Below are 26,659 nucleotides of genomic sequence, written 5' to 3' on the forward strand. Positions count from 1 at the left end.
ACTGCATTCTAACTTTATCTTGCTTGATTCGATCTCGGATGTTTCTGGAGCTACATTTCCTAAATATAACCCAGTGCATGTTTTAGGTAGTCTGTGCTCCAATATCTTCATCTCTCTGGACTCATCAGCTACACCAGTAGCTTGTGTGTGTCGTCCACGTTGTGTTCCCCACGCAGGTGATTGTCTCTTTTACTTTTCCTTTTAAGTTTTAAGAAAAAAAAAAAGTATTAATTCAAATTAGAAACATCACATCATTTCTTTTTTTTTTTTTATCAAATTAGCTGTTGTGACTCCTGAATGACTGCGGTAGATGTACAGTTTAAATGGGACGTGCTACTCAACGTGAGGGAGGAGCTGTGGTTTGGACTCCGCTCGCCCTTGTTGCTGGTCAGGTTGGTTCCGCCCTCTTGTCACTCTTCTTCCAGCCAGTCCGGTGGAGCCAGCGCCTCGTAGGGAGAACCGTGACCTTCCTGCACCGACTCCTCACATGGGAGTCCATGCTGAAGCCGTCTGGACGTCGTCCCCCGACCCACCGCTGCCCCTGAAAGCATCCCCCATTGCTACAGTGGTACCAAACCTCTGATTCTGTGCAATTTTAGTAACAATCATAAACCAATTAGAATGAAGTCACTAATTTTGGAACATATTAGTTATAAATCATTTTGAACAAATTCCCAAACAGTACAACAGTTTGTCGCTGGAGAAAATGTTTTTGTAGGCAGTACTAATGTAAAAAAAAAAAAGTATCTTTTGGCAGGCTTTCTCTTCAATTTGCATTCCAACAGACTCGTCAAACAGTTAATGAATGCTTCATTTCAAACGTGAAGCAAAAACAACATTTTAAATGTCGTAAATCAATCAATTTCATTAGTGAAATATAATTACATACTCGTAAAAAAGCACATTTAAACTACAATTACCCCAAAATTAAAATGCGGATATTTCCTGATGATGATGATGATGATGATGATGACTAGTTTGAGCTCCTACCTCAGAGCCCATGTGTTTTGACAGTTTTCTATTACATTTGGGTTTCTATTTAACTGAATTGTTTAAAACAATTATTTTTTCAATAATTCAGTATAACTGAATTTTTTTATAACTTTTTTTAAACATCTCTTGCATATATATTTTTGTTTAATTCTACCCATACATTTTAATATTGAACATAAATCCAATAAAAGACAGTCAAATGTATTAAGATGCAGACAAAACCAAGTGTCCTATAAAGGAAAAGAATTGGAGCGAAATCACTGAGGAACATGTCCAGACTCTTGTTCATGATCCTGTATGACCCCAATCGTGAAGACGGTTCTGAACAGAGAAGAGGGTCCAACCTGGTACTGCCAGTCGGCCACTTGTAAACCGTGAATTGTTTTGGCTGGCGGGTAATTATTAACATAAGACAACATAAAGTGTCAGAAAATGTGTGAATGGAAGGAGAACGTATCTATTAATACAGTTCTAACAATAAGCGAAAAGATTCCACAATTGAATTTAAAGCGAGCAAATCCTTTCAAAATCCAACAAACATCTGTTTTCTTTAATCCACATGAGAAAAATCTTTGTTTATTAATGTTTCAGTTCATCATTCAGTCACATAATCTAATTTTGTTCATTTTACTGTTCATTTTTGAAATTTGGGTTTCTCTGGTTTTGAACCAGTCTGCACTGCAATAAGAGGGTTCTAATCTTGTGTACGTCACGAGAGCGGCTAAAATATTAAAGACAGCCAGCTGCTGGTGAAGCTTAGTGCTTAGACCTTCGTCTCATGAAACCATTGAACATCCTCAGTGAAACACGGAGGGAAGCGTGACGTTAGCTCAAGCTGATTGACTGAGGAAACTGTAGATATACAATAAAGTAAATAAAAAAAAACTGTACATTGGTTTTCAGTGGATTTTATTTTTAATATATATATCGTGTGTGTTCAATTTATATTATGAATCAGATTTTTTTAATTCATTTAAGAATGACATAACTTTAGAGAAAAAATAACTGAGTTAAGAAGTGTTGATGGTGTGATAGTTGTGGAGACTAATTCAAGATTTTCATTTAGCCTCTAACACACACATGTCCACCAGAGTCCATAGCTCAATTTAAATCAGCAAAAAAAAAACAACTGTTAAATAACGACTTCAGACGTTTCTTTTTCTTTTAATGGAAAGAAGTTTAATGCAAACATCCACATGGAATTTAATGTCTTTTGACAAACCAGAACAAGTTGAAGGAAAAGTGCAAATCAACTTCTCTTTGTCTTTACAACTTGTATCTATACAGCGAAATGTCAAAAAATCATTTTATTTATTTACAGCTACTGTTTTTTCTTTGAATTTCATTGTGTGCAAACATACATAAAAAGAGCCTTTGTGCTCCTTTTGTAAAATCTGATGAAAGATGAAATCTGGTGTTACTCTACTTTTCCCTCAACAGTGTGTCTCAGAGTAAAACGCAGGAACAAGTTAATACTGTTGTTTTTGTTCTCGTATCTTTATGATCTGATGTTTTCCTGCTTTAGCTCACAGCACCAGAAAACAAATGTTGTTTATATCCAATAGATGCCCCACTAACACTTCTACGTTTATGAATATCTTTTGCTCGAACGATATCCAAATCAGCAGGAGGACACACAGACCATATTTAGAGGTTCGTTCACCCCAACAAGTCAAACTGTGAATATTTGTTGTATTTTGATCTTGTGAGGACGAACCTGACGAGTAAAAAAAAAAAAAAAAAAAAATCCTACTAGCCATTGAATGTGAATGAATGTGATTTAGTGACAAAACCTTTTGAGTTTTGTTCAGAAGCAAAATCTCTCATCCAGTATTTGCTTCCTTCTCATTGATTGTGCTGGCGTATTTATTCCTGGTGTCACTTTTTGGCCTTCTTGTGAAGAAGCTGGAAATCCAGAGGAGTGAATCAATATGCAGGTCACTAATTCAGAGGGCTGACAGGAAGCGCCCCCCCCCCCCCCCCTCCAGATACCATTACTGGTATTAATTCTGTCTGTGGATTGGAAAGGGTCAAAGTGGTGTCAGTGTTCAGTGTGGCGCTGACCTGACCTCTCCAACGCTCTTCATCTTGTTTAAGCCCGGACTTTTCCAGAGGATTCTGGATTGTCCTGCCAGCTTAATTACCAGTGTGCTTGGGGGGTTGGGAGGTTAAGAGTTTTACTGCTGGTCTGGGGCTTTTCTGCCACACTCACATGCGATTAGCAGAGTGTTGCTAAAAACATCCAGAGTATACCCAGTGAAATACATAGGGAAGGGATTCTGCTGGAATTGAATAGATTTCTGTGTGCAGGCTGGCTTTGCTCTACACCATAAAGCCAGCCATTTAGAAACTTTAAAAAAAATGTTTTATTCTTTATACTCAAGTTGATGAATATGTTCTTGTGTGTGTTCTGCATTGGATGGCGTAGAAATACTTGTATACGTGTACAAAGCCAGTCATTATTTATTCAGTCTGCACAAATGAGTATCACTACCTTGTGTGTTATCACGCTCGATAACTGTATTTTTGCATTAATTAATGCAGATACTTGAGAGGAGGGGAACACAATGGCTGCATCCCTCTGGGCGGATCATGTGTCTGCCTCCTCGGCTCCTTCCCCTTGACAAAAAACACACCCTTCGGTATCAGCATAATCAATGGGGAGTGGTGCTGGAGGGGGCGGCTACAGCAGTTTCCCTGTCTCTGATTCGCTGACACACACTCTAATTGGATCAAGTAAGAACTTGCTTAGCTGGATGCTTTGTGCTGGGATTGGGAGCAGTGTGCACACTGGCAGACAGGAAGAGGGGCGGAGAGGGAGGAGGCCACAGGCTGCCCTGCTCACGACTTGGAGAGGAAAGATTGAGAGAGGAGGGGTGAGAGAAGGAAAAGGGGAGTATCCAGGCTTCTCTGCCCTTCTGTGTTACTGCAGCCCCCCTCCCTCTCTGTTTGATTCTCTTTCTCTCTCTTTCCCCTTACTCATCTGTTTCTGTGGCTGCGCTGAGAGGAAGGGCACCTGCCGCTCCCTGATGATTCAGCCTTTCAGCTGCTTGGAGCTCCACAGACAAGACAGCATGTCCCTCCTGCCACTGCAGTGCCCGGCCATCCCGTCCTCTGCACTACACTTCCTGCAGCTGCAGCCGGCCCAGCACGTCGACTCTGCCTCTTCTGCCTCTTCTGCCTCTTCTGCCTGCTCTGCTCAAGTGTTCAGGTGAGTGAGCTCTACGGTTCCACCACGGCTCACTGCTGCAGCACGCGTAACATCTTAGGGATGCAGCAGATCTGAACATCATACAGATGCATGACTGTGTTTGCTGTGAAGCAGCATGAGTAAGGAACTCCTCTTCCTCGTGCACAGGCTCTCCGCAGACGTCCCGGACTGTTAACAAGCTCGGACTCCCCCCCCCCCCAGAACAGTTTCTACCTTCCTCTGCAACCCCGGCTCAAACTCTGTGGCCTGACCATGGAAAACATACTCAAGGACACTGGTGGCAGACAGCCTTCGTGTGATGCTTTAAGTTAATAGTTCGATCAGAGACACTTTCATCCGGCACTTTGACAGGATGACTGAGGGAATGGAGGACTTGTGCGCAGGGCCAGCCCCCCCTCCGGGATCAGCCTCCCCCACCGGCTCTACTGTTGATTCTGGACGGGTCCCAGAGGAGAAACCAGAGGAGAAGCCAGAGGAGACGGAGGCAGCTGGTGAGAGTGGGGAGGAGGGTGCAGAGGAAACTGCAGAGGGAGGTGCTGGTGCTGGGGATGGGGATGGGGATGGGGAGCATGTGGGGGCTTTGGGAATTGTGGCCTTGCCAGGGACCTGCTGTGTGTGCATCGAGATGGGACAGATTAACAATTGCCTGCACTCTGAGAAAATCTGCATCCTGCCCATCCTGGCCTGTCTGCTCAGCTTAGCCCTCTGCACAGCCGGCCTCAAATGGGTCTTTGTGGATAAGATATTTGAGTACGAGCCCCCCACACACTTAGACCCCATACCCATCGGACAGGACCCCATTGTTATATCAGTCAACCCCACGCTGGGAATAACTGTCTCGATTCCTCATTCGTCACCATCGACCGTCTCCTTAACTACCACCATCGCCATTACCCCGGGACGTCCTGAGGTCCTGGTGGAAGAGAAATCTACACGCGGGCCGTACGTGCCTCAGCCTCCAGAAGGGACTGACCCCTCCTCCGTCACGCTGAAATACAACGCGGAGCGTCCCGCGACCCCGAAGCACCCGCAGACGACACAAGAACTGGACAACAACATCCCCACTATCTGTAAGTACCTGAGCACTTTCATTCAGTTGTCTTTACAGAGAAGCGCTCCTTTGTTCTGCACCTGGCTTCTGATAGAGCTTCTCAGAGTACAAATGATGGTCTGGTTTAATGAAGCGTCACTTTCTGCTATACAAGACCCTCATGATGAATCTGAACAGTCATCAAAAACCTCTACATGTGGACACATCCATGGGCAAATAGAAATAATAAATTATTGAACATATTTTCATCATTGATAATACTGTCATTAAGAACTGGTTTCGCTTTCGTCACTGTTTTTGTAATAACTGAGCTCCGTCAAGCATGCCAGGAAGTGCTGGAAGGAGTTTGCCTGAAAACAGACATGCTGCGACTTGCAGAGTGTAACGCAGAGGCCCATGACTAAGCCTCTGAAGTATTGCTACACAGATAGGTGTGTAGGAGACAGACGGTCTATCCAAACTTCCTCTGTCCTGGAGGAGGTTTTTCTAACATTCACTTCATCCTGTTTGAGTATTTCCTCCCACTTAAGTGACACCACAATGATTCAGGAGCAGCACGATGAGTGTATGCTGTTAGGCCGTTACGAGGGACGTCTCGGCTGTCAGACAGAAAGTGTAAGTAATGCAGAGGGTCCCTAAGATGTGTGGAAGCACATTTCCAGTCATATGAAAAAGTGGAAATCAATAAATGATGCATGACACAAACTGAGAGTCCAGGCTGTGGTACAGGGAGACTTCCTGTTTTCTGCCCGTGCTCCATTTCAAGGTCAGAGCCTGCTGGAGGCTAATTGATGCCCCCTCCGTTCCTGTGCCGCAGGGAAAAACAACCCACTAATACTGTCTGTCTGCCAGCGGCTCGCCACCACCGTGCCTCTGCTGTAGTCACATCACCGGATGACTTATTGCTCCGTATGTGGGTTAGTCGATCCCAGGTGACGGTGTTAGGTGGAGTGCTCGCTGGGCAGGACTGCGAGAACACGTGTCGAGGTTGAGGCAACATGGAGAGCAGAGTTAGGCACCACTTCCTGTTTCATCAAGTGACTCCCATGGCCATGGCCTTTGATTTTTCATTAAGATGTTGATGCGTTTTCATCAGGAAGTGCCTGTTATATACACTGGCCAAATTTTGGATCTGTAGGACTTATCCCCGAGGAGGAGTTTGTTTCAAACGTTCATTAATAACACAAAATGGCGGACTTCCTATTGGGTTTAGAGTATTGGCATCGGTGTCATTTTCGTGCCGCCTAGCTGCATATGCCTACAAAAGTTTGTGAATATGGGTGAACAAATTTATATTATTAATTAAAATTTTGATTAATTAATGACACATTTAATTAATTATTTAATGGTGTATTCATCTATTTCATTTTGTCACACTTAGTCCTCCGTACTAAGCGACTTGTTTCCTGTCATAAATATCGTGACCACTAGAGGTCACAACGAATGGCACCATGTTTCTCACGTAAACACGGATTACATGTAAACAATGTTTGATTACAGCATCCTGAAAGAAACCACGGTGACTGTAGACATAAACTAGTCAACAATATCATATCATCTTTGATCCTTCAAGCTGAAACAAGATTCAATAACTGAGAAGAACAACACAGCTTACATTCACTGAAATGCATTTCTTGCAGAATTACATTAAACTCAGCTGTACCTGCTATATGCCAAACAGTAACTCTAACCTGAGTCTGAAGCTGAAACATGTGAGCGTTTCCTTTCTCCCCACCTCGACTCGGGTCTGTTTCCTGCAGCTCTGGAGCCACGTGGCTCTTCAGCCCATGTCAGCAGCTCCATGAAGCTTCAGCTGAACTTTATCTGTGAGCACACCAGATTCATGTTGGAAAAGAATCTTATCTCCCGAGTTTAATGGACGAAAGGTAAAAGAGCTAAAAATCAATATCAACAGCTAAAATATATAAACACATTAAAGACTACAAAGGAAAAACAGCACCAATGGCGGAACTATGGAACACTATGGAGACAGAACACTAACTCAACTAAATCACCAAAGTTACTATAAAGTCATTTTAGATCAAATTAACATCTAAATGACTAAAATGTAAAATAATGTAAACATGGAAAATAAAAATTCTAATTCATATCATCAAATTGTAGTTATGAGGCGTCATAAATATGTGTTTGTGGCTTCACGCCAACTTCATTCAGGTGACACACACACACACACACACACACACACACACACACACACACACACACACACACACACACACACACACACTCTTCCTTTAAGTTTGGTGTGACGTCTGAAACGTAGTTACATGAAGAGACGTGGCCCCGCCAGCCCACCTGAGACGTATTTGCTCTGTTCAGTCAATCAATTCCCTCCAACGACTCACACGGAGCACTTTGCACATTACCGCGATGCCTCGTCTTCCTCCGTCTCCGCTTCAGCCCCAGCAGGCGACTCCATCCAAACAGGATGTGAGAAAACATCACAGCGCTCATGAATATGTAATTACAAACACCAGACACTAAAGGCAGGAGAAATATAAAAAATTTACATCACATGTGAGTAAAAGGCTGAACGAAGTAGAGAAAGCAGGCCGGAGTGTACTATGAAGTAGTAAACTCGTCTTTTCAAGATGGCAGCAGGTCTGCGGGCTGCTGCTGACATGTGGGGCTCAGTGATTAGCGGATGCAACCCCGGAGCACAGGGTTTCACTCTCACCGTGGGTCTAATTAAAAGGACAGGAGAAGGAGGCCCGGGGGTGTCAGAGGGTGAGCCGAATAAAAGCAGATCTGATCAATAGGTCACGCCAATACTTCTTTTGGAGCTTCATAAACCAATAAAGTGATCTTGAAATTGCCATCAGCTGACACAGACCAGCATGGAGCTGGAACGTTTCACTCAAGGTTTTGATTGTGGTCACTTCCTCAGATGTGTTCAATCATTTTGGTTTTACTGTTTTAGTATTAATCAGGAATCCTTCACTTGAGTGGAGTCAATTATGTTTTGGCCACATTTTCCATAAGAGAAGCAGATTATTCAAACAAACGTTTTATAGTTAAAAGTATAATAGATCTATGTTCCAATCAGTTGCCTGGTATGTTATGTATTAAGAGAAAGGAGATAAAGTAGTCTTCTTTAGAATTAAAACTATTAATATTATTATTTCTTATTGTTTATCTCAGCTCCAAACAAGACAGAACAGATCTCAGCTTCTGACTTCAGCATTCCAGTAAAATAGCATTCCAGTTATTCCAGTACAATAATGTTTATTATCAGCATCAGTAAGAAAAAGCAGTCGCGCTTTGAGGAGGGGATTTTCGAGTATTCCCAGTATATAAAAAAGCCCTTGCGGAGAGATTTTCCAACTTTCAGTTAAAGTCCACAATTTATTTAAACAAACAAAAATTCTATTCCCGTTGTTGACTTCTACAAAACACAAATGCTGATAAATCATAGTTTGTGTGCGTGCCTGTGGTAGAAACACTGTGGTCACTCCTTCCACACTGAGCTGCACCTTTTCCTGATTTTAAACATGAATACTTCAAAAATCTCATCATCACTAATTTCAAAAGAAAACTTAGGGTCACAATTGGCTCCAACACTTTCAGTTCATCCTCTTATGATTTTGCGTATTTATAATTTCCCTCTAAAGGTACCGTGTGAGATTTCGGTTGGTTCTCTATGAACTCACCTAAATCCTCTTTCAATCAATCCATTCCTTCCCCGAGTACTTTTAATATCCAGCTGATTTGCATGACGGTAGCATTTTCCTTTAACAGTCTGCTCTTCATCATTCTGTCTGGCTTCTTTTGGTTTGTATCTAAAGGTATTTAAAGGTTTTTCCAAAAACAACAACAATAGAAACAGAAAGCTTTAAACCTTCATGTTCTATGATGTGAATTTGTTAATAATGTAATGCAGACAAAAATATATAAGAACCATCAATGTTTCCAGTGCGTCTGCTCTACTTATGGACTTCTCATCAGCTCCGGACGACAATGAGCCTAATTCTTTATGAAGATTTACACCATGACTGACAACTCAAGCAGGTTTAGGGCAATAAGGGCTGTGCCTGTTTTACACTTTGTTCACACAAAAATGATCTGCAAGACAAAGCTTAACTGTTCGTTTGTTTGTGGGTCGCCATGGAGTGATTTGATGGAGTGCTGAGTTTGTTTTGGAGGAAGAAATCGAACTCGTCAAAGTGTTGGAATATGGAAAATGGATGGAATATGTCTGAAAAATATGCGTTAAACCAGCTTAAGCTTGATCCTAATGACTTAATGTGACGATCATATGATCAATGCTTTCAAATCCACCTCAAAATCCAACGGATTGTAATTCTGATTTGTCATGATCATTAGCAATGCTGTTAAAAGTTTGTCTCTTTCTCAAGTTTGACATATCAGTTGATCAGATGTTGTATACAGAGACTGAGCTTAACCACATTAAGGTAACTTTTCTTGCTGTTATCTGTTAAAGTCACAGATAAGTCATCTCACATGGAAGGCTATACACAAGTCATCCAGCATGAGGATCTGCAGGATCTGGAATTCCTGGCAGGTTACAGAGCAGCTTGTCTGAGGAGGACCTTCACATCGCTCTGTGTGTGTGTGTGTGTGTGTGTGTGTGTGTGTGTGTGTGTGTGTGTGTGTGTGTGTGTGTGTGTGTGTGTGTGTGTGTGTGTGTGTGTGTGTGTGTGTGTGTGTGTGTGTGTGTGTGTGTGTGTGTGTGTGTGTGTGTGTGTGTGTGTGTAAAATCTGCCTCCATGCCCCTCATTCTGCTCACACTCCCATCCTTCAAGTCTAAAGGAGTCATTTACTGTCGATAAGCCGATGAAGGTTTTTGAACGCATTTGTAAGATTGATAAGAGGATTGTGGGTAAGATTCCTCTCGCTCGTCCCACTTCCTCTGAGGACATCTGGACTGAACGATGAGTCGTACAGATGTAATGAATGATGTAAGCGTAAAGGATTACTCTCAGGATTACGCGCCCATTCATGGTCAGAGCAACATTCATGGGTTTTGATCTGATCAGAAATATCCAAGGACCTCTCCAGGGTTGTGATTACAGTATCGACCGAAGTAATGGATACACACAGATGAGAAAAGTCTCCAACCACCGGAGGGAAGATCAACCAAATATATAATAACTCTTTGGAAATCATACTCCAGCTGGAAAGTTTCATCATTTAAGAGTTCTGCAGGTGTCGTAAGACATTTCTGTGACTCTCTGTGTAGTGAATACTCTAGGCGTGGCTTAACTACCTTCGCCAATGAAAGTTGAGGGGAAGGTTATATGTTGGTCTGCGTGTATTTATTTATTGGATTGTATGCATTCATGTATGTATTTGACCAACTTTTCACAAAAACTATTACCCAAATTGCATGAAATCTTCAGGGATGATTTGTCAACATCGATTAGCTTTTGGGATGTTATTGGCCAACCGTATCCGAATAAATCCCAGGAAAAATGCGAAAAAATGTCCCATACAATGTCCCATGAGAGGCACCTCATGGAGGAGATTAAAGAAGACCAGCATCTGTTGCCATGGAGACGCACTGGAGGGCTGCAGCTGCTGTTAGCCATCTGCTAGCACACTGCTAACTCAGCCCGCTGCCCGCCTTCACCACTCTCAGCCAATCACATGCCAACTAACAAGTAACACAGAGGAATGGGAACCAACAGAACATCATCATTTGACCTTAACATTGCAAAGTGGCGGAGGTGAAGGTGTGCGCTCTTCCGGGGGCCCGTTGGAGTTACTGATGCGATGTGGAACCGTGCAACAACTGTGAGTCAGTGTGCCACATGACATCATGCTGTTACACAGACATGGAACCAGAGTAGAGCTCTTTATGAACACAGTGCATCATGTTGTCTAAACAGTACATTGAAGTGGGAGGCACCATCATGCTGTGAGGCTGCTGTGGCGCTTCTGGACCTGGAAGCAGTGACTGTAAATGACTGAACTCGAAGGCTTCAGGGTTTTTCTATGGACAGAAGCGAGTCCGGACATAAATCACACTGCAAACAGTAGGAGAGAGCTGAAAGCTACAGAACTCCTGCAAACTGAACCAGAACTTTAACACGTCAAGGTGGAAGAATTCCAGAAACCAGCACGCTGTCATACTCAGCACAGTTTTAACTGTTAGAGATCATTGAAGGGTGTCAAACATTTAACATGGAGCAATTCATTTCACAGTATACCAACCATATTTGAGAATAACTGATTACTATAAGGAATTTGATACGGCGGCACAGTGGTTAGCGTTCTGAACCCAGACCTTCTCACTGTGGGGTGAGAACGCTACGTGTTCTCCCTGAGCAAGACCCTCAACCTCCACCAGCTCCCCTGAGCGTCACTCCGTGGCTGCCCACCAATGCAGTAAAGACATTTCCCCACAGAGGATTGATAAAATATGATAAAATAAGCTTGCTGCCTTTGGGTCTGCGGTCTGCGTGAGCCCATGACACCTGGGCCATGACTCAGGACTCACTTGGTAATCCCACCTGCATGGGTGAAACATCACGCTGGCTCTTGATGAGACTCGCTGAAGTGTAGAATCCCTCAAAGACCCGCTGGTCATTGTTCAAAAACACTTGCTCCTGTCATCCTGGTGTGGATCCTGGATTCCACTGGTCTTGCAGTTAACTTAGTCCTTATTGCAGCTGTTTTGTTTCTGCTTCTTCTTTTCAGTAACTCATCAATCAGTTTATTTATTGAACCTTGCTCTGACATCCAGATAATAGAGCATCTTCCTCCAACTGTTTAGAATAAATCACTTTTGATTTTTAATAACTAGTTAAAAAAAAAAAAAAAAAAGAAGCACCACCGGGTAAAGAAGTATTCTGTGAAATCTGAAATGACAGATGTCGGTCTTTCTGACAAGGACAGTCTAAAGGTCAGAGATCGATGTGCTGCACTCAGTTAGGATTACCGGTCCTTGAAATTATCCTCTCTTGTGATTATAGTGTTTGTATGATTTCATCCTTGTTGCTGTTAGTCACTGTCCTCTCAGTATGTGATTATGGTATGAGTCAGAACACAAACACACACTCACACACACACTGGGGAATGTTAGAGAGGCGAGTTTGTTAGTAACTGCTAAATATTGTATGTTTCTGAACAAAGCTCTAACTGCTAAGGTGGTGGCAGGAAAACGCTTCTGGCATAAGAGTTGTGCAGTAATCTGCAGTGAAAGAGTCGAGAAGAAGCCTGATTGTGATTCATCTTAAAATCACAAGGTTGAGGGTTTCATCCTCCATCGTTACCATACGTGCTCTTGAGCAAGTCATTGATCTCAAATTGTGTGTGTGTGTGTGTGTGTGTGTGGTTGACTATAACCTGAAGTAACTGAAGTCCGTTAATTATCTAATAGAAGCAGGTGGATTACAAATGCCTGGATCTCTGCTAGGGATCAGCTCGCCCACTGGGAAACTGGTGATGATAAAATTGTGACGTATTTAGATGGGTGACAGTTTATCTGTGAATCAAGTGTGTAAGGTATTTTTTTTAGAAATACTTCCCGTAGAGGATTAGGAGTCAGTCAAAGCTCTGACGGGGAACAAAGGGGCATTGTGGTTTTACTTTGATGGAGATTTTCTTCTCACTCGTGTCAGTATGATGAGACTTTGATGCCCTCGGACTGTCTCACAATGAGAGTGTTTGGTTTATCTTATGCACCATTAAAGGATGAAACAGTGTCATCAAAAATGGAAATGACTGTGCAGCTTTGTAGGGACAGTATACTGTCCAAAACGTAAAGAAAAAAATGGAATATGTGTAAAAAACTGTTAATCTGAATGTCAGAAAAGTAACTTTACCAGATGAGTGTCACTGACTTTGACTGCATCCTCCTCACTACACAAGCGGCTGCTGTGATTCCAGTTCATCATGCAGATGGTGGGTTTTGCTGGTGCAGTGCATCAGTGTGTCCTTGACAAGCACTCCAGAGAAACACCATCACTGCAGCAGGCAGACTGTGCTGCAAAAAAAAAAAAAAGCCCTCGCTCTGCCTAACAGTCCCACAGCAGAGAGGTGGAGCAGCCTCTGGTAGGCCTCGAGCACCATGTGGCGGCTTTTGGTTGGATGTTTCTGAGCAGAGGAATCTGCATTCCCCTCTGCACTCGCTCAGCAGTGGTGGACAAAAGCACCGGCTCGGCCTGAAGGCCGTCAGCCGACTGGTGGGGTGTATCAGGATGACAGGCGACTGCCAAACAACTGTCCGTTTCAGGCTGCTGATTTATGCAAATGAAGCTTGGCTCTTGTTTCTAAAGCAAACACTGACTGCCCAGGAATATTTCAGGGAGTCATGCTTCACTATAATGTCTTAAATGTAGGTTGTGTTTTAAGTTAATGAAACGATAAAAGTGCTATAAAATCAACTCTCATGTTTTAACTCCATCCATTCATCTATCTTCTATATCACGTTATGCAACTGAGGCCCTGTTTACACGACAACGTTTCACGTGACAACACCTCATCCGAAAAAAAAAGGGAGTGTGTTTAGACTGCAGCAGCGGACACAGAGACAACGATGTAGTTAGTATGCCGGGCCACTGGAGGGCGCTGTTGCTTGATTTTATAATGAAACCACACATACGTGTGTGCAGAGAACAATACACTATAAACGTGAGGAAAATGGAGAGAACCTGGCATCCGCATGGACTGATGACACATCGGATGCTATCAGGGAGAGTCTCAACTATTTAACTACTGATCTGGACGATAAAACTAGAATAAGGACCACGAGTCGTACCACTACGCGGCCGCCATGTTTGTTTACAAGATGAGCAGGAGGGAGGGGGAGAGATGTGCATGCGCAGTAACAGGCTCTGTAGCCTCCGTCAGACTCTGCAGGAGGGAATAGCACCGTGGGAGGCGGATTAAAATCTTTGCAGATACAGTGGATCCACACACTGGTGTCGTGTAAACGGACCCCCCAAAAGTGAAGAAAGTTTTGCCGATACACTCGAATTCGTTTTCGTGTAAACGGAGCCCGAGGGTCCCGGGACATGTCACTAGTCCATCAAAGGGAAAACAACAAGCCATGAGACACAGCGACCAAACACAGAACACACCGGTAATATTCAGTCAGCTGCCATGAGCTTGGAGAGAGGATGAGACGAGGGGCGGTATCTATCTATCTATCTATCTATCTATCTATCTATCTATCTATCTATCTATCTATCTATCTATCTATCTATCTATCTATCTATCTATCTATCTATCTATCTATCTATCTATCTATCTATCTATCTATCTATCTATCTATCTATCTATCTATCTATCTATCTATCTGCTGAGTGAAGTCTAACAATTATTTTGCAATCAACCGTGCAGAACACTGGATGAACAGAAGAAAAATCCTTTCCTGCTTCTGCAACAACGGTTTACTGAAATCCTGTATAAAGTGTGCAAAACTGCGTGCTCAGGCAAAGAGGTTCTGCTTTCAGTTTGTATTTTCATCACTGTGAGTAACATTGTGACAACCCAGTCTTACTCCGAATTGTGTAATACTTACATTTCTCCACACCTGAAAATCATAGTCGTACCCATGAGGCATTTTCAGAGCCGTTCGGCGCAATTTTGTAAAATTACTACTTTTTCAGTTTTGTGAGTGGAGGAAGTTATTCAAGGTAGAAAAAAATGACACGACTACGGAAGAGTTTTAGGGCCACTGAAGAAAAAAAAAAATTTGGAGGCTAAAAAAAACAAAAACCTTCATGCACTTCAGAAAAAGTCGAAAATAAAAGTCTAGATTTTTTTTTTCCACGGAGACACGTCTATCCATCCCTCATCGTAGATGTGAATTCGCATTAAATCACTTAATTGTGACTATATCGGGTTGCTTACTGCTTATGGACATGTGATTTTACACAGGATTTCCTTGATTAATAAGAACATTTAAATAAGCAGCCCGGGATCCGTGTCTTTGTCCTTCGTATTCGTCGAACTTCCGCGACGGAACCAGTCAGCAGGCTGCTCTGTCTCTTCTAGTCCTGATACTGATGATAACTGCTCCGTGTTTATGAGTTTTTTTTATGATTCTGTCCTGAAGCATCTTTTCATCACTTCATTAAACCGCCTGATATGCATTTTGAGGAAGCAGTCACACGCGCTGGCATGTGGATGGACGGACTTTTTGTTCCACCGTGAAAAAAAATAAATCTCGACTTTGATTTTCGACTTTTTCTGAAGCACATGAAGATTATTTCTTTTTTAGCCTCCGAATTTTTTTTTTTCTTCAGTGGCCCTAAAACTCTTCCGTACATGACAGATGATCAGTCACAAGGTCAGAACATTTTGTATATCAAAATTCGTACCTAAAAGTTGCGGGAGGCCAGCTGAGGAAATCTCTCTAAGCACAATAACAGCAGCGTCTCTGCTGAAGGCTGAACTGATTTACACCTAAATGTCTTCACACAAGCTGCTGCGGTCGACACACCTGATATTCTGTATTCCTGAAGGGAAGCAACTGATAGATACAGATACAATCCTCAGAGCATCCTCGTGGTCAAGGTAGTGCCTGATTCTCTACTTATTGTGGCAGATCTCTTAGTCTATTATGTGTGTGTGTGTGTGTGTGTGTGTGTGTGTGTGTACACAATAATGACCACTCCAGAAAAATTCAGAGGCTTTTAACAGAGATTGTAATCACAAATTCACTACTGTAACGTCAATAAAACTATGTGACCTCCAGAGATACAGGGTGTGTGACGAGTTCATGATTTATTCTCAGTACGGACCTGAATGGAGGGCCCTCCATGTTACGCAGGTCTTGTACACTAATCGATCTCGTCTCTGCTCAGCTGTATAATCGCTCCCCTCGTCGCATTCATTCTGAGGCTGCTGCTGCTCGCAGGGCTGGAAATATGCTGCGTAATGCTGAGATTGTAAAAAGTGGCAGCACACACACACACACACTCACACACACACACACACACACACACACACACACACACACACACACACACACACACACACACACACACACACACACACACACACACACACACACACCAGCGGCTGTCATCCATTGAGTAGTAGATGCATGCTTACATGCATGCTTAGTGGCCAAAACCCCTTATTGAAGCAGATGTACTGAAATCTGTGATGTGGAAAACAAACTGTCGCATCGTGGCCGAAGTAACTTTGCACAACATCTCAAACTTGCGTTTCATCTTTACTCAGCTTTGTGCACAAGGTACAAGCAGATTTCTTAAGTACAGCTTCTTCTGCGTTTCTAGCTCTGAACTTAGCCTTTAGTCGGTAACATTAGGTGAGTTCGCCCCCTACTGGGTAAACCTTGTAACACGTTTACAATATATTACAGCGGAGCGGCAACCGGACCAAGATGGCTGCCGCGCCTATGAACGTAACCGACGTGTTTTGAAACTGTGGAATCCATTTTAGTGGTTGACTTTGTGACGGTTGAGTCTTTGTCACAAGCTGTTGTTGTGGGAGTTCATCTCAGGAAAAGACCTGAAGTTCCTGCAGATCCTCCAGTAACGGAGCGTCGTGTTCAGAAACTCTTCAGACCAAAGCAATGGGTTTGACATGATCAGCGTTGGCCCCGCCCACTGAGTTTGATGAGATATGAGATCAAATTAATTCATGAAGCAGTGCAACACCGGACCATGAAATAATTAAATAAATAGTGAAATAATTAAATATGTTTTTACTTAAAAATGAATTCATATTTTAATTAATTAATGACACATTTATAAATGTATTTCCAATTGTAATTAATTTATGACACATTTAATTAATTAGTTAATGGTGTATATATTTATTCAATTTTGACACAGTCAGCCCTCCATAAAAAAACAGCAACTAATGTGTAGTAATTTTATCACATTAATCCTTAAATTAGGAATAACACAGCTCTTTAAGTTATATATATTGATAGTTTTCCCTTGAAAACAGGAAGTTCATGTTTCATAAACACAATTTTGAATAGTAAATACTTTAAAGCATGTTTATGCTTTTTTTTTTTTTTATCCATTCAGTGATTTAACTTTTTTGCCTTTTTAATTGTTTCAGCTATTTCATCATTTTAATATCAACTAATTTAACTGTCAGCTCTTGTGCTTACTTTTTTAAAAATCTTTTCTTATGATTGGAGTTGTTTAAACTTTTTTATTTTTAACAGTTTCAAATGTATGAATATCCAAATGTATTTAGCTAGGCAGCATCTATTTAAAATGTGAATTTTCAGTTGCTTTAGCCTATTTTCTGCTTTCATCATTGTCGTTCATCTTTTGAATCTTTTGTAGAGGTTTGAACTATTTTGCCACTTTTTGGCCATTTGAGCTGTTTTATCTGCGTTACTTCAGCTTCTGGCCATTTTAGCTGTTTGTAATGTTTTAAAACAGTTTTAAGGCAATTCTCCCCTTTTCAGTTGCTTAAGACATTTTGAGCATATTTTTTGTTGCAATTTCCCATATTAGCAATTTTGTAGTTGTTTTTTTTTTTTTGGTCATTTTGGTCAATTTTGCTGTTTTACCAATTTTATCATTTTAGTTAGTTTATAGTTTCTTAGCACTGTCAGGAGGGAGGAGTCCTCAGTGTAAAGAGTCAGGTATAAAGATAGATTAAAAATAAGAAAAGTTTATTGGCTAATCATTGTCTTTAACATTTTTTTAATGCTGATAATTCTGTCATGTCTGTGCTTCAGTGAGCTGGTACCTGATGAAAATCCCAGACTGACCTCATTACATATCACCAGATTCCTGATATCACAAGGTGGCGCTATGACAGTGAATGTACATTAAGCATTAGGATGTGATCAGGGCAGGACTTTGGTGACACATGTTAAGTTAGTTGTTGAGGCAGATTGCAGCATGTACAGTTCAAGTCCAGATTAAAAGTAATTAATTACCCCCCCCCCCCCCCCCCCCCCTACTAATATTCAGTTGTGTATCCTTTGTGCTTTTATAGCAACTTGCAGTTATTTGTTATAGTTTGTAACACGTCTCTGTCACGTGTCCTGAGGAATCCCAGCCCCTCTCCTTGGGGAAATATTTCAAGCTCCTCCAGATATGAAGGTCTTCTGGCATGGACGCTGGTCTGCAGTTTGCCCCACAGATTTTCAGTGGGATTCAAGTCAGGACTTTGTGCAGGCCAGTCAGTATTATTATTATTATTCATTTACACTTTGGTTTTCTAGAGGTAGTTCTTCACCAGCATTGACGTATGTTTTGGGTTTGTGTTTTCTCCACCAGTGATGCCGGTAACGTGTTAATTAGTAACGCGCGCCTCTCATATGACCTCTTTTTTTTACTAACGCCACACCTGCCCCTAATGACCAGTCGCCCCTGCATATAGGGGCAAACAATATTGACCTCAACTGTAGAGCAGCGTTAAACATCGCTTCCTGTTTCATGGTGACACGTTGGACTCCCCGTCAGTCTGACAAAATGACTGCAGGTCAGTATGTTGTACATGGCCCCCAAATTTCATCCTCCTCGTTCAAACCATTGATTTTTCATGAATTTTTCAATGATGATAGGTGGCGCTGTGGAGTAATTTTACCCCGCCCAAGTCTGAAACCAATTAAATATGTACATTTTCAGCAGGCCGGATTTTTGTGCCAAATTTGGTGAGTTTCAGCCCCCAAAAGGCCCAGAACAAAAGAATTTAGTGCAGGAAAATTGTGGCTATTGTTGGCGTACCATAAAACCTCAACCCTCCAAATGTTTTGATGCTGTTTTAAGTGTATATAACAACAGGACTCGGTAATCTAAATCCCCAAGTCTTACCTGTACACACCGTTTTTTAATTGTGTTCCAGGATGAACTGTGTTCACAGCCATTGGTTTGTAGAATTGATTCTGAGCCTGTGCGGTGGTTGTCAGTACAGAATAATTAGAGTTTTTAATGCAGTGTTAATATCAGTTTGATGATCACTATAATTCATCATTCAGAACATCTTCTTCTTCTAAAGTATTCATTTCTCCTCACTGTTTTTATGGTTTAACTATATTGGCTATATGACTTTAGAGACCATTTAAATCCTCCATTGTTTTTGGGACGTTTGTGAAGATCTGCACGGCATTTTGAATTAAATACACTCTTAGAAATATATTACTGTCATGTCTGTTGAAAAATGACGTTTCACTAGTTTTAAAAAGCTAATCAAGATATTTTAATCACCACCTTTCAGCTATTTGTTACTCTCATCCCAACAAGCTCACGTTTTTCAAGAACTTGTGAAACATTTAACTTTACATAAGTTATATTGTGGACAAAATAAGGGAATTAAAAACTATATACCGGTATATATCTATTCTACTTGTACTCATTTACAGTTTACAAAAACTGGTTGAAATATGTATTAGATATAATTTTATCTCTATTCTCTCTGGATTCTGCATGTTCCACAACAGTGGCCGACTATGGAAACAACAGATCTGAATGAACACAATTATTTATTGAGCAAAGACATTCTCACCACACAGGTGTACCGGTGTACCGGTGTACCGGTGTACCGGTGTACCGGTGTACCGGTGTACCGGTGTACCGGTGTACCGGTGTACCGGTGTACCGGTGTACCGGTGTACCGGTCGGTGTACAGGACGGCTGTGTTCTCCGCAGACTTAAGGTGAAGGAAAAAAAGTGAAACTCAAGAATCACAGACTTTTGAATGAGAGAGGCGGACTTCGTCTATCTGGGTCCTCCCTGTGATCCTTGACCCCTTGACCAATCTGGCCAATCACAATGGACTCCTGTCCTCTGAGGTGGGCTCCAGTTTGCCATGCTGCAGTCACTTCCTTGTTTACATTTCAACACCTATTTGTTCCCGAGTATCAGTGAAGCCAACATGGAGGAAAATGGAGGGAAAAACACATGGGAGGATGCAATTCTATTGTATATACCAGTGAACTCAAAATGACAGATTACATAGAAGAATTCAAGTGCAAATAATCCAACACTCCCTATTTTGACACATGCTATGTGTCAACACAAACAACTTAAAAGATAACACAGAAGGTAACAAGCAAACAGCACATCCCCTCAACATTACCACCCACTTTTGCATCGTCATCGTCATCATCACATTTGTTATAATTCAATTTTAATCAAATGCGACACAATCTTTATTTTCAAGGTTGTCCTGGAATTCCTAGGGGGCGCTGTTCAGAAGAGGCTTGAGGACGTCACTTTTGCTTCCCAATTTCTGTGCACTTCAAAGACGTCTTCTTCCAGAGTTTCACAAAAATCTTGAGAGTCATTGGTCTTTCACTTTGGTGTCATCCCAGATAGACGATTCCCAGAGAGACGATTCCCATTTAGACGACTTACTATAATAAGTGTATTATTTGTAACATTTCAGTGACCTAGGATGAATAGTAATGTATTTTTACACATAAAGACACATAGTTCTTTTGAAAAAGTGGCTCTACATTAGTTTAAAATCGTGGCAGGGGAAGAAAAAAAAAAAAGCACGTCAGACTAAAAGCACATGTTTTATAAAGACACATAAAGTAGCTCAACAACGGCCCGGAAAAGAAAAAATTAATTAATTAATTAAAAGCCGGTCTAAAAACATATAATCCTTTTCATTCTGAAGGATGTTTTTATATTTCATTTTTAGCTGCTTCCAAGTCGCCTTCCTCCTGTTGGATTGCATCTAAATTAAATTATTTATCATTTCTACCTTTATGCTGCGTTCTTAAGTGAAATCTTAAGTCAATAGAGTAATGTGTTCAAACTTATGCGCCGACTCTGGCAGCAGTTTTCTCCTCCGCTGCTGCAGCGCCGGGACTTTTAGGACAGAATAACTGTTTTCGGTCTGTTGCCATAGTGACTTCTGGTATCGGGGCTCCATTGATGATGGCTTTTTATTGAGGTTGTGCACGCACTTAATTCAAGGTTCACATCCTGAGACTTAATTGAACTAATTCAGATCAGCTGTTCCGGAACCGGAAACTCTGAATTTCCCATCTCAGAGTGAGTCGACACAGACTTCACGGAGAGACTCAGAGATTGTTGAAGCTCCTTTCTGGAAGACCCCCCTGGTGCACATGAGGGTCCGTGTCAATGAATTTTTTTTTGTTTACATAGAGGGGGAAATATCTGTTTTTGTAAGACGTGCAGACGTGGCCTGAAATGAGACACAGAATCTCACAAAAAGCACCAGCGATAAAAACACGAACTATAATACCAATGTTGTTTTCACAGCGCAGTGTGTGATAGTTGTTATTTTCTATTTCTTCTTTGTGCAGCCACCACCAGCAGCTCCACCACAGCGAAGACCTCGAGTCACGTGACGCCCTGCAGTGACAGTCAGAAGAACTTCTGTGTGAATGGAGGAGAGTGCTACATCCTGAAAATCACAGAGGGAAACACAAAGTTTCTCTGCAGGTACGGCCCATTAATCAGCTCAACAAACACTTTGTGGTCTCTGGTGTTCTCTGATGTGTGGAGCTGCAACTGAATAACAGTGGTTGTTTTTTTCCCCCCGTCTTTAAACATTTGTATTTGAGATTAATTTCATTGATGTTTTTTATTTTGTAATGTATGAGTAGTGAATGTGACTCACTACTGCCACATAATGCATAACAGTGGTGTTACTTATTTCCATGCTGCACCTTGAAGGATCATTTGGCTTCTTCACCTTTGTTGCAAACTTTTAGATGAACGGTGAATACACACATGTTATTTTTACTAAAATGAGAGTAAATGTTTTCTTCTCAGATTCATGTGGAAACAACAGCTATCAGAGAGTTCTGTCATCCGCCAAAGGTTGACCTGGACTCAGAATCTTTTTTTTTCTGGATCCCCTTCAAGATTCAATGTAATCTTCCATAGTCTAATATCTATCTGTGGTGAACATTTTGACAATATCCGCACTGTAGATTTGACGTAATCTTGCTAACAGACATACGCAAATGAATTTATTATGTCCTTGACGGATGTAAAGAAAGACCTACTCAAAGGAGAAGAGGATCATGATATTAATTAACTTTAACCCTGTTCCTGGCTCTTTAACTTCATACAAAGTTATTGTTTAAAACATGCTTTAAGAGATCGTGATTCAATGAAGAAACCCAAGTTTTAATTTACCCAATATTTTCCAAATCAAATTAAAATGCAAATCAAGCTTTATTGTCATTTTAGCTGTAAATACAATCATAGTGCAGGCAAGATGAGAGAGTATTTCTCCAGAGTCCAATATACAACAATTGAGTTAAGAACACCCACATTTGTCCAAATGCACACATACACACATCTCTGAATTGTTCATAGCAGCAGCCAGTAATGTAAAGTGCACAGGAACTGGAGTGACCTTGTGGAATACTACAAATATGCTAGATTAAATATATTGAATATATACTAAATGCAAAACTATATACTAAAACCCAAACTAAATATATTAAAATTCAACCCAGTCTCACCACAGTTTGTCAAATGGTCACAACATTTAATCTATTGATTCGTGTTCAGTGACACATTTTCCCCCTTTTCTTTCCTGTTACACGTAACAAATTTCAAACTAATACATTTCAACTGGACTTGTCTTTCGTGTCTGTGTCACGCTTTTTTCCCTATTAGACAGCAAATATGATGTTTTTGTCTTGCTTTTCTTCCAACAATCTGGCATGAAGTAATTTTACTGTTTGGCCAGTAAACACTAACGACTATAAAGTTCTCAATAAAGATGTGTGCGTCTACACTGATGAACATTAGCATTTTGTGGACACCCGCTCTCAGCAGTTACCTTGCGTTTTAGCTGTGTAATCCTGAGTACAATATTGTAACTGAGTACAGGTAAGTATTAATCATTTATATCAAATAGACCTGATCAGAAGATGCTAAATTGTTAAGAGCCAGTGTTTTTGAATATGAATGACCACACACACAACAATAGTTGAATGAATAGAATAGAATAAAAGATAGGCCAGACAACATCCAACTGGCACATTATATTCACATAATGTCTGATTAAATCAGGTTCTTTTTCTAATCCTCATGAATTAATACCAATCAATAAAACTATTCTGCATCATCAGTTCAAATCCATGTTCAAAAGGATTGGTTGTACAACATATCAGATCAAAGTGTTCTTTTTCAGTAGTGAAACTGAAATTACATTCAAAATACACGCCAAAAGCATGTCCAAGTATTTAAAAGTCAGTAGTTAAAGTAATAACTATCTTAAATTGCTCAATTTATCAGAACTACATCATCGATTAACAGAAAATCAGAAAATTTAATAAATAAATCACCCTCTTTTCTCCTTTCCTATCTACTTTACCTTAACCCCATGGACGATGTCACGGGGTTAAGGAAAGGTATTAGGAGACTTCCTAAAGGAGTTAGGGAAAGGTGATCAGGTTGGTTTGACAATCGGATCGCACTTCTACTCGGTGATGTTATAATAATCGCCGGCGGCGCAGGTTAGTGACGTTTGCTGTGGTGAAAAAACTACAAACTTCCAAAAATGGACTACAAAAAGCACATTTCTAACACTTTCCCCTGTGCTTCTAACCACTGATATAATCTCAAATATCAAAAGGTTTGAAATGAACTAAATGGAAAAGAGGCTACCAGGCTACGAGGAACAAAAGTGAAACGACTGCCAGGTGAATAAACATGGCAGTGCAGTAGGGTTTTTTTTATTAAAAAGGTTGCAGACAAGTTTTTGTGCGTACTATAAAATTGAATCCTGGCAGCGCTACTGGGTTTGCTATTACTGGGAAGGAACAAAACGGAATAACTGCACCGATCCACGTTTTTTCACTTGTGATCCGATCCCAATATCCGAATTTGGAGATCTGCCGATTCCGATGCTATTCGGATACAAGAGCTCTGTTTGCTTTAATATTATTATTATTATTATTATTATTATTATTATTATTATTATTATCATTGACTTTATATGAGGCGGTAACAAACTCCTCTCTACAGGCAAGTATGAAATGTACGAATGTATGCATGTATTCCCTCAAAAGGCAACTTAGTTCAGAAAAGGTCAGAAAAGGAAGCAGTACGAACAATTTTTGTTATATTTGGACAATGAGGGGGTCTGCATGACGTCATCATCTCATAATAAATTTGTTATATCTTTAAAACCTCAGAATGACTTTATTAATCCCTGGGGAAATTCTTTAGCAACGCAGCACCAACAGAATGTTTCCAGCTCGAACACAACACAAATGATTGGGACTATTTTCATGGAGTTTTGCGTGGAGTAGGACGCAGCTTCACGGAGGTGTGAATCGCCTGCTGACAGCAAGGAGGAGCTGCTGTTCATTGTTTTGATGTCAGAGCCGTTCTCCTCGGCGAGCTGGAGTCTTAAAACGATGACGTCTGGCGGCAGAGCGGCGCCTCGCTGAACAACGGCTTTGCAAACTTTGTTTTGAGTGTAAAAAATACGTCCAAACAGCGAACATGTTGTCATGAAAAGTTGGATAGCCGCAGTGCTACTACACTAGATGTCGGAAAACGGGAAACTGGAAACCACCTTTTTCCAACTTCGATATTGGGAGACAAAAAACGTTTGTCGTTTGGAAGTTGAAAATCGAAAATGGAAATCGGGTCGTTTCCCGTTTCCTGTTATGCGTTCGTTAAACAAAATTTGAGAAATAAAATACGACCTTAATTCTTTATTTCAAGCTTGATCTGCCGGAAAACCTGGAAGTCGAGCGTCTTCTTCCTCTGTTGCTGCTGCTACTGCTGCTGCCCCGTCCATACACCTAGTGACAGAGAGAGAGAGAGAGAGAGAGAGAGAGAGAGCGAGAGAGCGAGAGAGAGACTGAGGTTGAGATTGCAAATATGTCACATTACCTCTTAATTTTATTTCATAAAAGATCTAATCTCGACTGATTCCCACATTTATTACACATATATCCTTACTAATACAGCAGAAAGAGGCCGACATTCCATTCTTTTTTCTGCTATCCGCTGGGTCAGCAGCACCCCCCCCCCCCCCCGCCGGCTCCGCTACAGAACCACAAAAATCACCAATGTTTTTCACTTCATCCAGAAAATGACTGGATATTGTTTTGCCTTTTATATTTGAAGGGATACGGAGCTTCTATGCAGCTAAAACACACGGTACCTGCTGAGAGCAGGTGTTCACAAAATGTTAATGCTTGTCAGTGTGGACACACACATCTTATTAATGCTTGATTGTGGGAAGAAAAGCAAGACAAAAACATCACAGCATATGCGCTATTTTGTGACCCAGACACAAAAGATAAGTCCAATTGAAAGATACTAGTTTGAAATTCGTTCTGTGTAACCAGAAAAAAAGGGGCAAAACATGTCACCGAGCAAGAATCAATAGATTACATTTCGTGACCATTTGAAGAACTGCCCTAAACTGGGTTGTAAACTTAGGTAAAGGTGCAGAGGTGTATGCATATCTGGATCAACAGCTCAGCATTCTGACAGCTTGTGGAGTGAAGCTGTTGATTAGTCTGGTGGTTCTGTATTCAATACTCTGCAAAGGTTTCCCTAATGGCAGCAGTCCAAAGAGTTTATAGTGTATGACGGGTCCGTGACAATGTCCCTGCTCCTGCAGCTGCTCTGAAAAACTTCTTGGACAGAGGGGAAGGAAACTCTGATAACCTTCTCAGGCCCCCTGACTATCCTCTGCAGGGCTTTTCTGTCTGACACACCGTCGGAGTACCATGCTAATGTCACAACGCCAGCGAGGAGTTCTTTGTACTCGCTACCTCAAAGTGAGTTCCACTATTACAGGAAAATTACCAAGACCAAACAATTGCTCACAATAATTTATTCGCACGGGTGTTGTCCAGTCAGTTTCCTCTTTATAAAAGATCCTACACATTTGATGAGGGTCACTTTCCGGCTCTTATTGTGAAAAGGTGCAGGGTGACGTCCTCCTCTGTGCTGCGGTCCTCTGTTACGCTGCCGCTTCCTCAGCTCTCCTTTTCATCGGCAGGACAGCGGCTCCTGCTCGCCTGGGGGCCGCAGCAGAGCTGTAGGGGAAGAAATTATATGTCTTAGAGTGGCGGTTGAATTCGCTTTACCTCCACTTGCCTCACACGCTTTACCCAGCGGCCGGTTCACATTCCTTTATGTCTCTTGATCAGCGCATTGAAACAGTCGCTACACCGTCCAGTCTTCCTCTGCTCCCGCTGTGTGTAACCAGGCCTCGGCCGCTGTCTTCGGTTCCGTGCTGTACTCCACCAAGCTTCTGCACCCGACCGCCCCCCATCTTGGGTTCTGCAATCTTCCCTTCTTTTTTTTTGCACCCAGTTATCTCACGCACCTGTGGATCTTCACCTTAAAAAGCGTTTATCCTGCATAGTCCACGAAATCCTGTGTCACTGAGGGCAGGCAATCAGTTTATCAGCTGTCTTTCAAAGCAGTCCAAACATAGAAGTGCAAATACACACACTACAAACCAATAAAAACAAGATTGCAAACAATATACTATAAAAC

At 41.5% G+C, this 26,659-nt stretch overlaps 1 protein-coding gene across 1 annotated transcript in view; it reads left to right on the top strand.

The window, feature by feature from the left end:
• The first annotated feature begins 3,788 nt into the window (after positions 1–3,788).
• The window catches only part of nrg1 (neuregulin 1), a 63,806-nt gene continuing 40,935 nt past the window's right edge, over positions 3,789–26,659 (top strand). Inside the window, exons 1-3 of the mRNA XM_080476448.1 lie at positions 3,789–4,204; positions 4,352–5,274; positions 21,469–21,607. Coding sequence (XP_080332574.1) covers positions 4,557–5,274; positions 21,469–21,607 — 857 coding nt within the window. The 5' untranslated portion in view covers positions 3,789–4,204; positions 4,352–4,556. The remainder of the gene's footprint in view (positions 4,205–4,351; positions 5,275–21,468; positions 21,608–26,659) is intronic.

Source organism: Lipophrys pholis, assembly GCF_963383615.2.
Source record: "Lipophrys pholis genome assembly, chromosome: 12".
In the NCBI taxonomy this organism is placed as follows: domain Eukaryota; kingdom Metazoa; phylum Chordata; class Actinopteri; order Blenniiformes; family Blenniidae; genus Lipophrys; species Lipophrys pholis.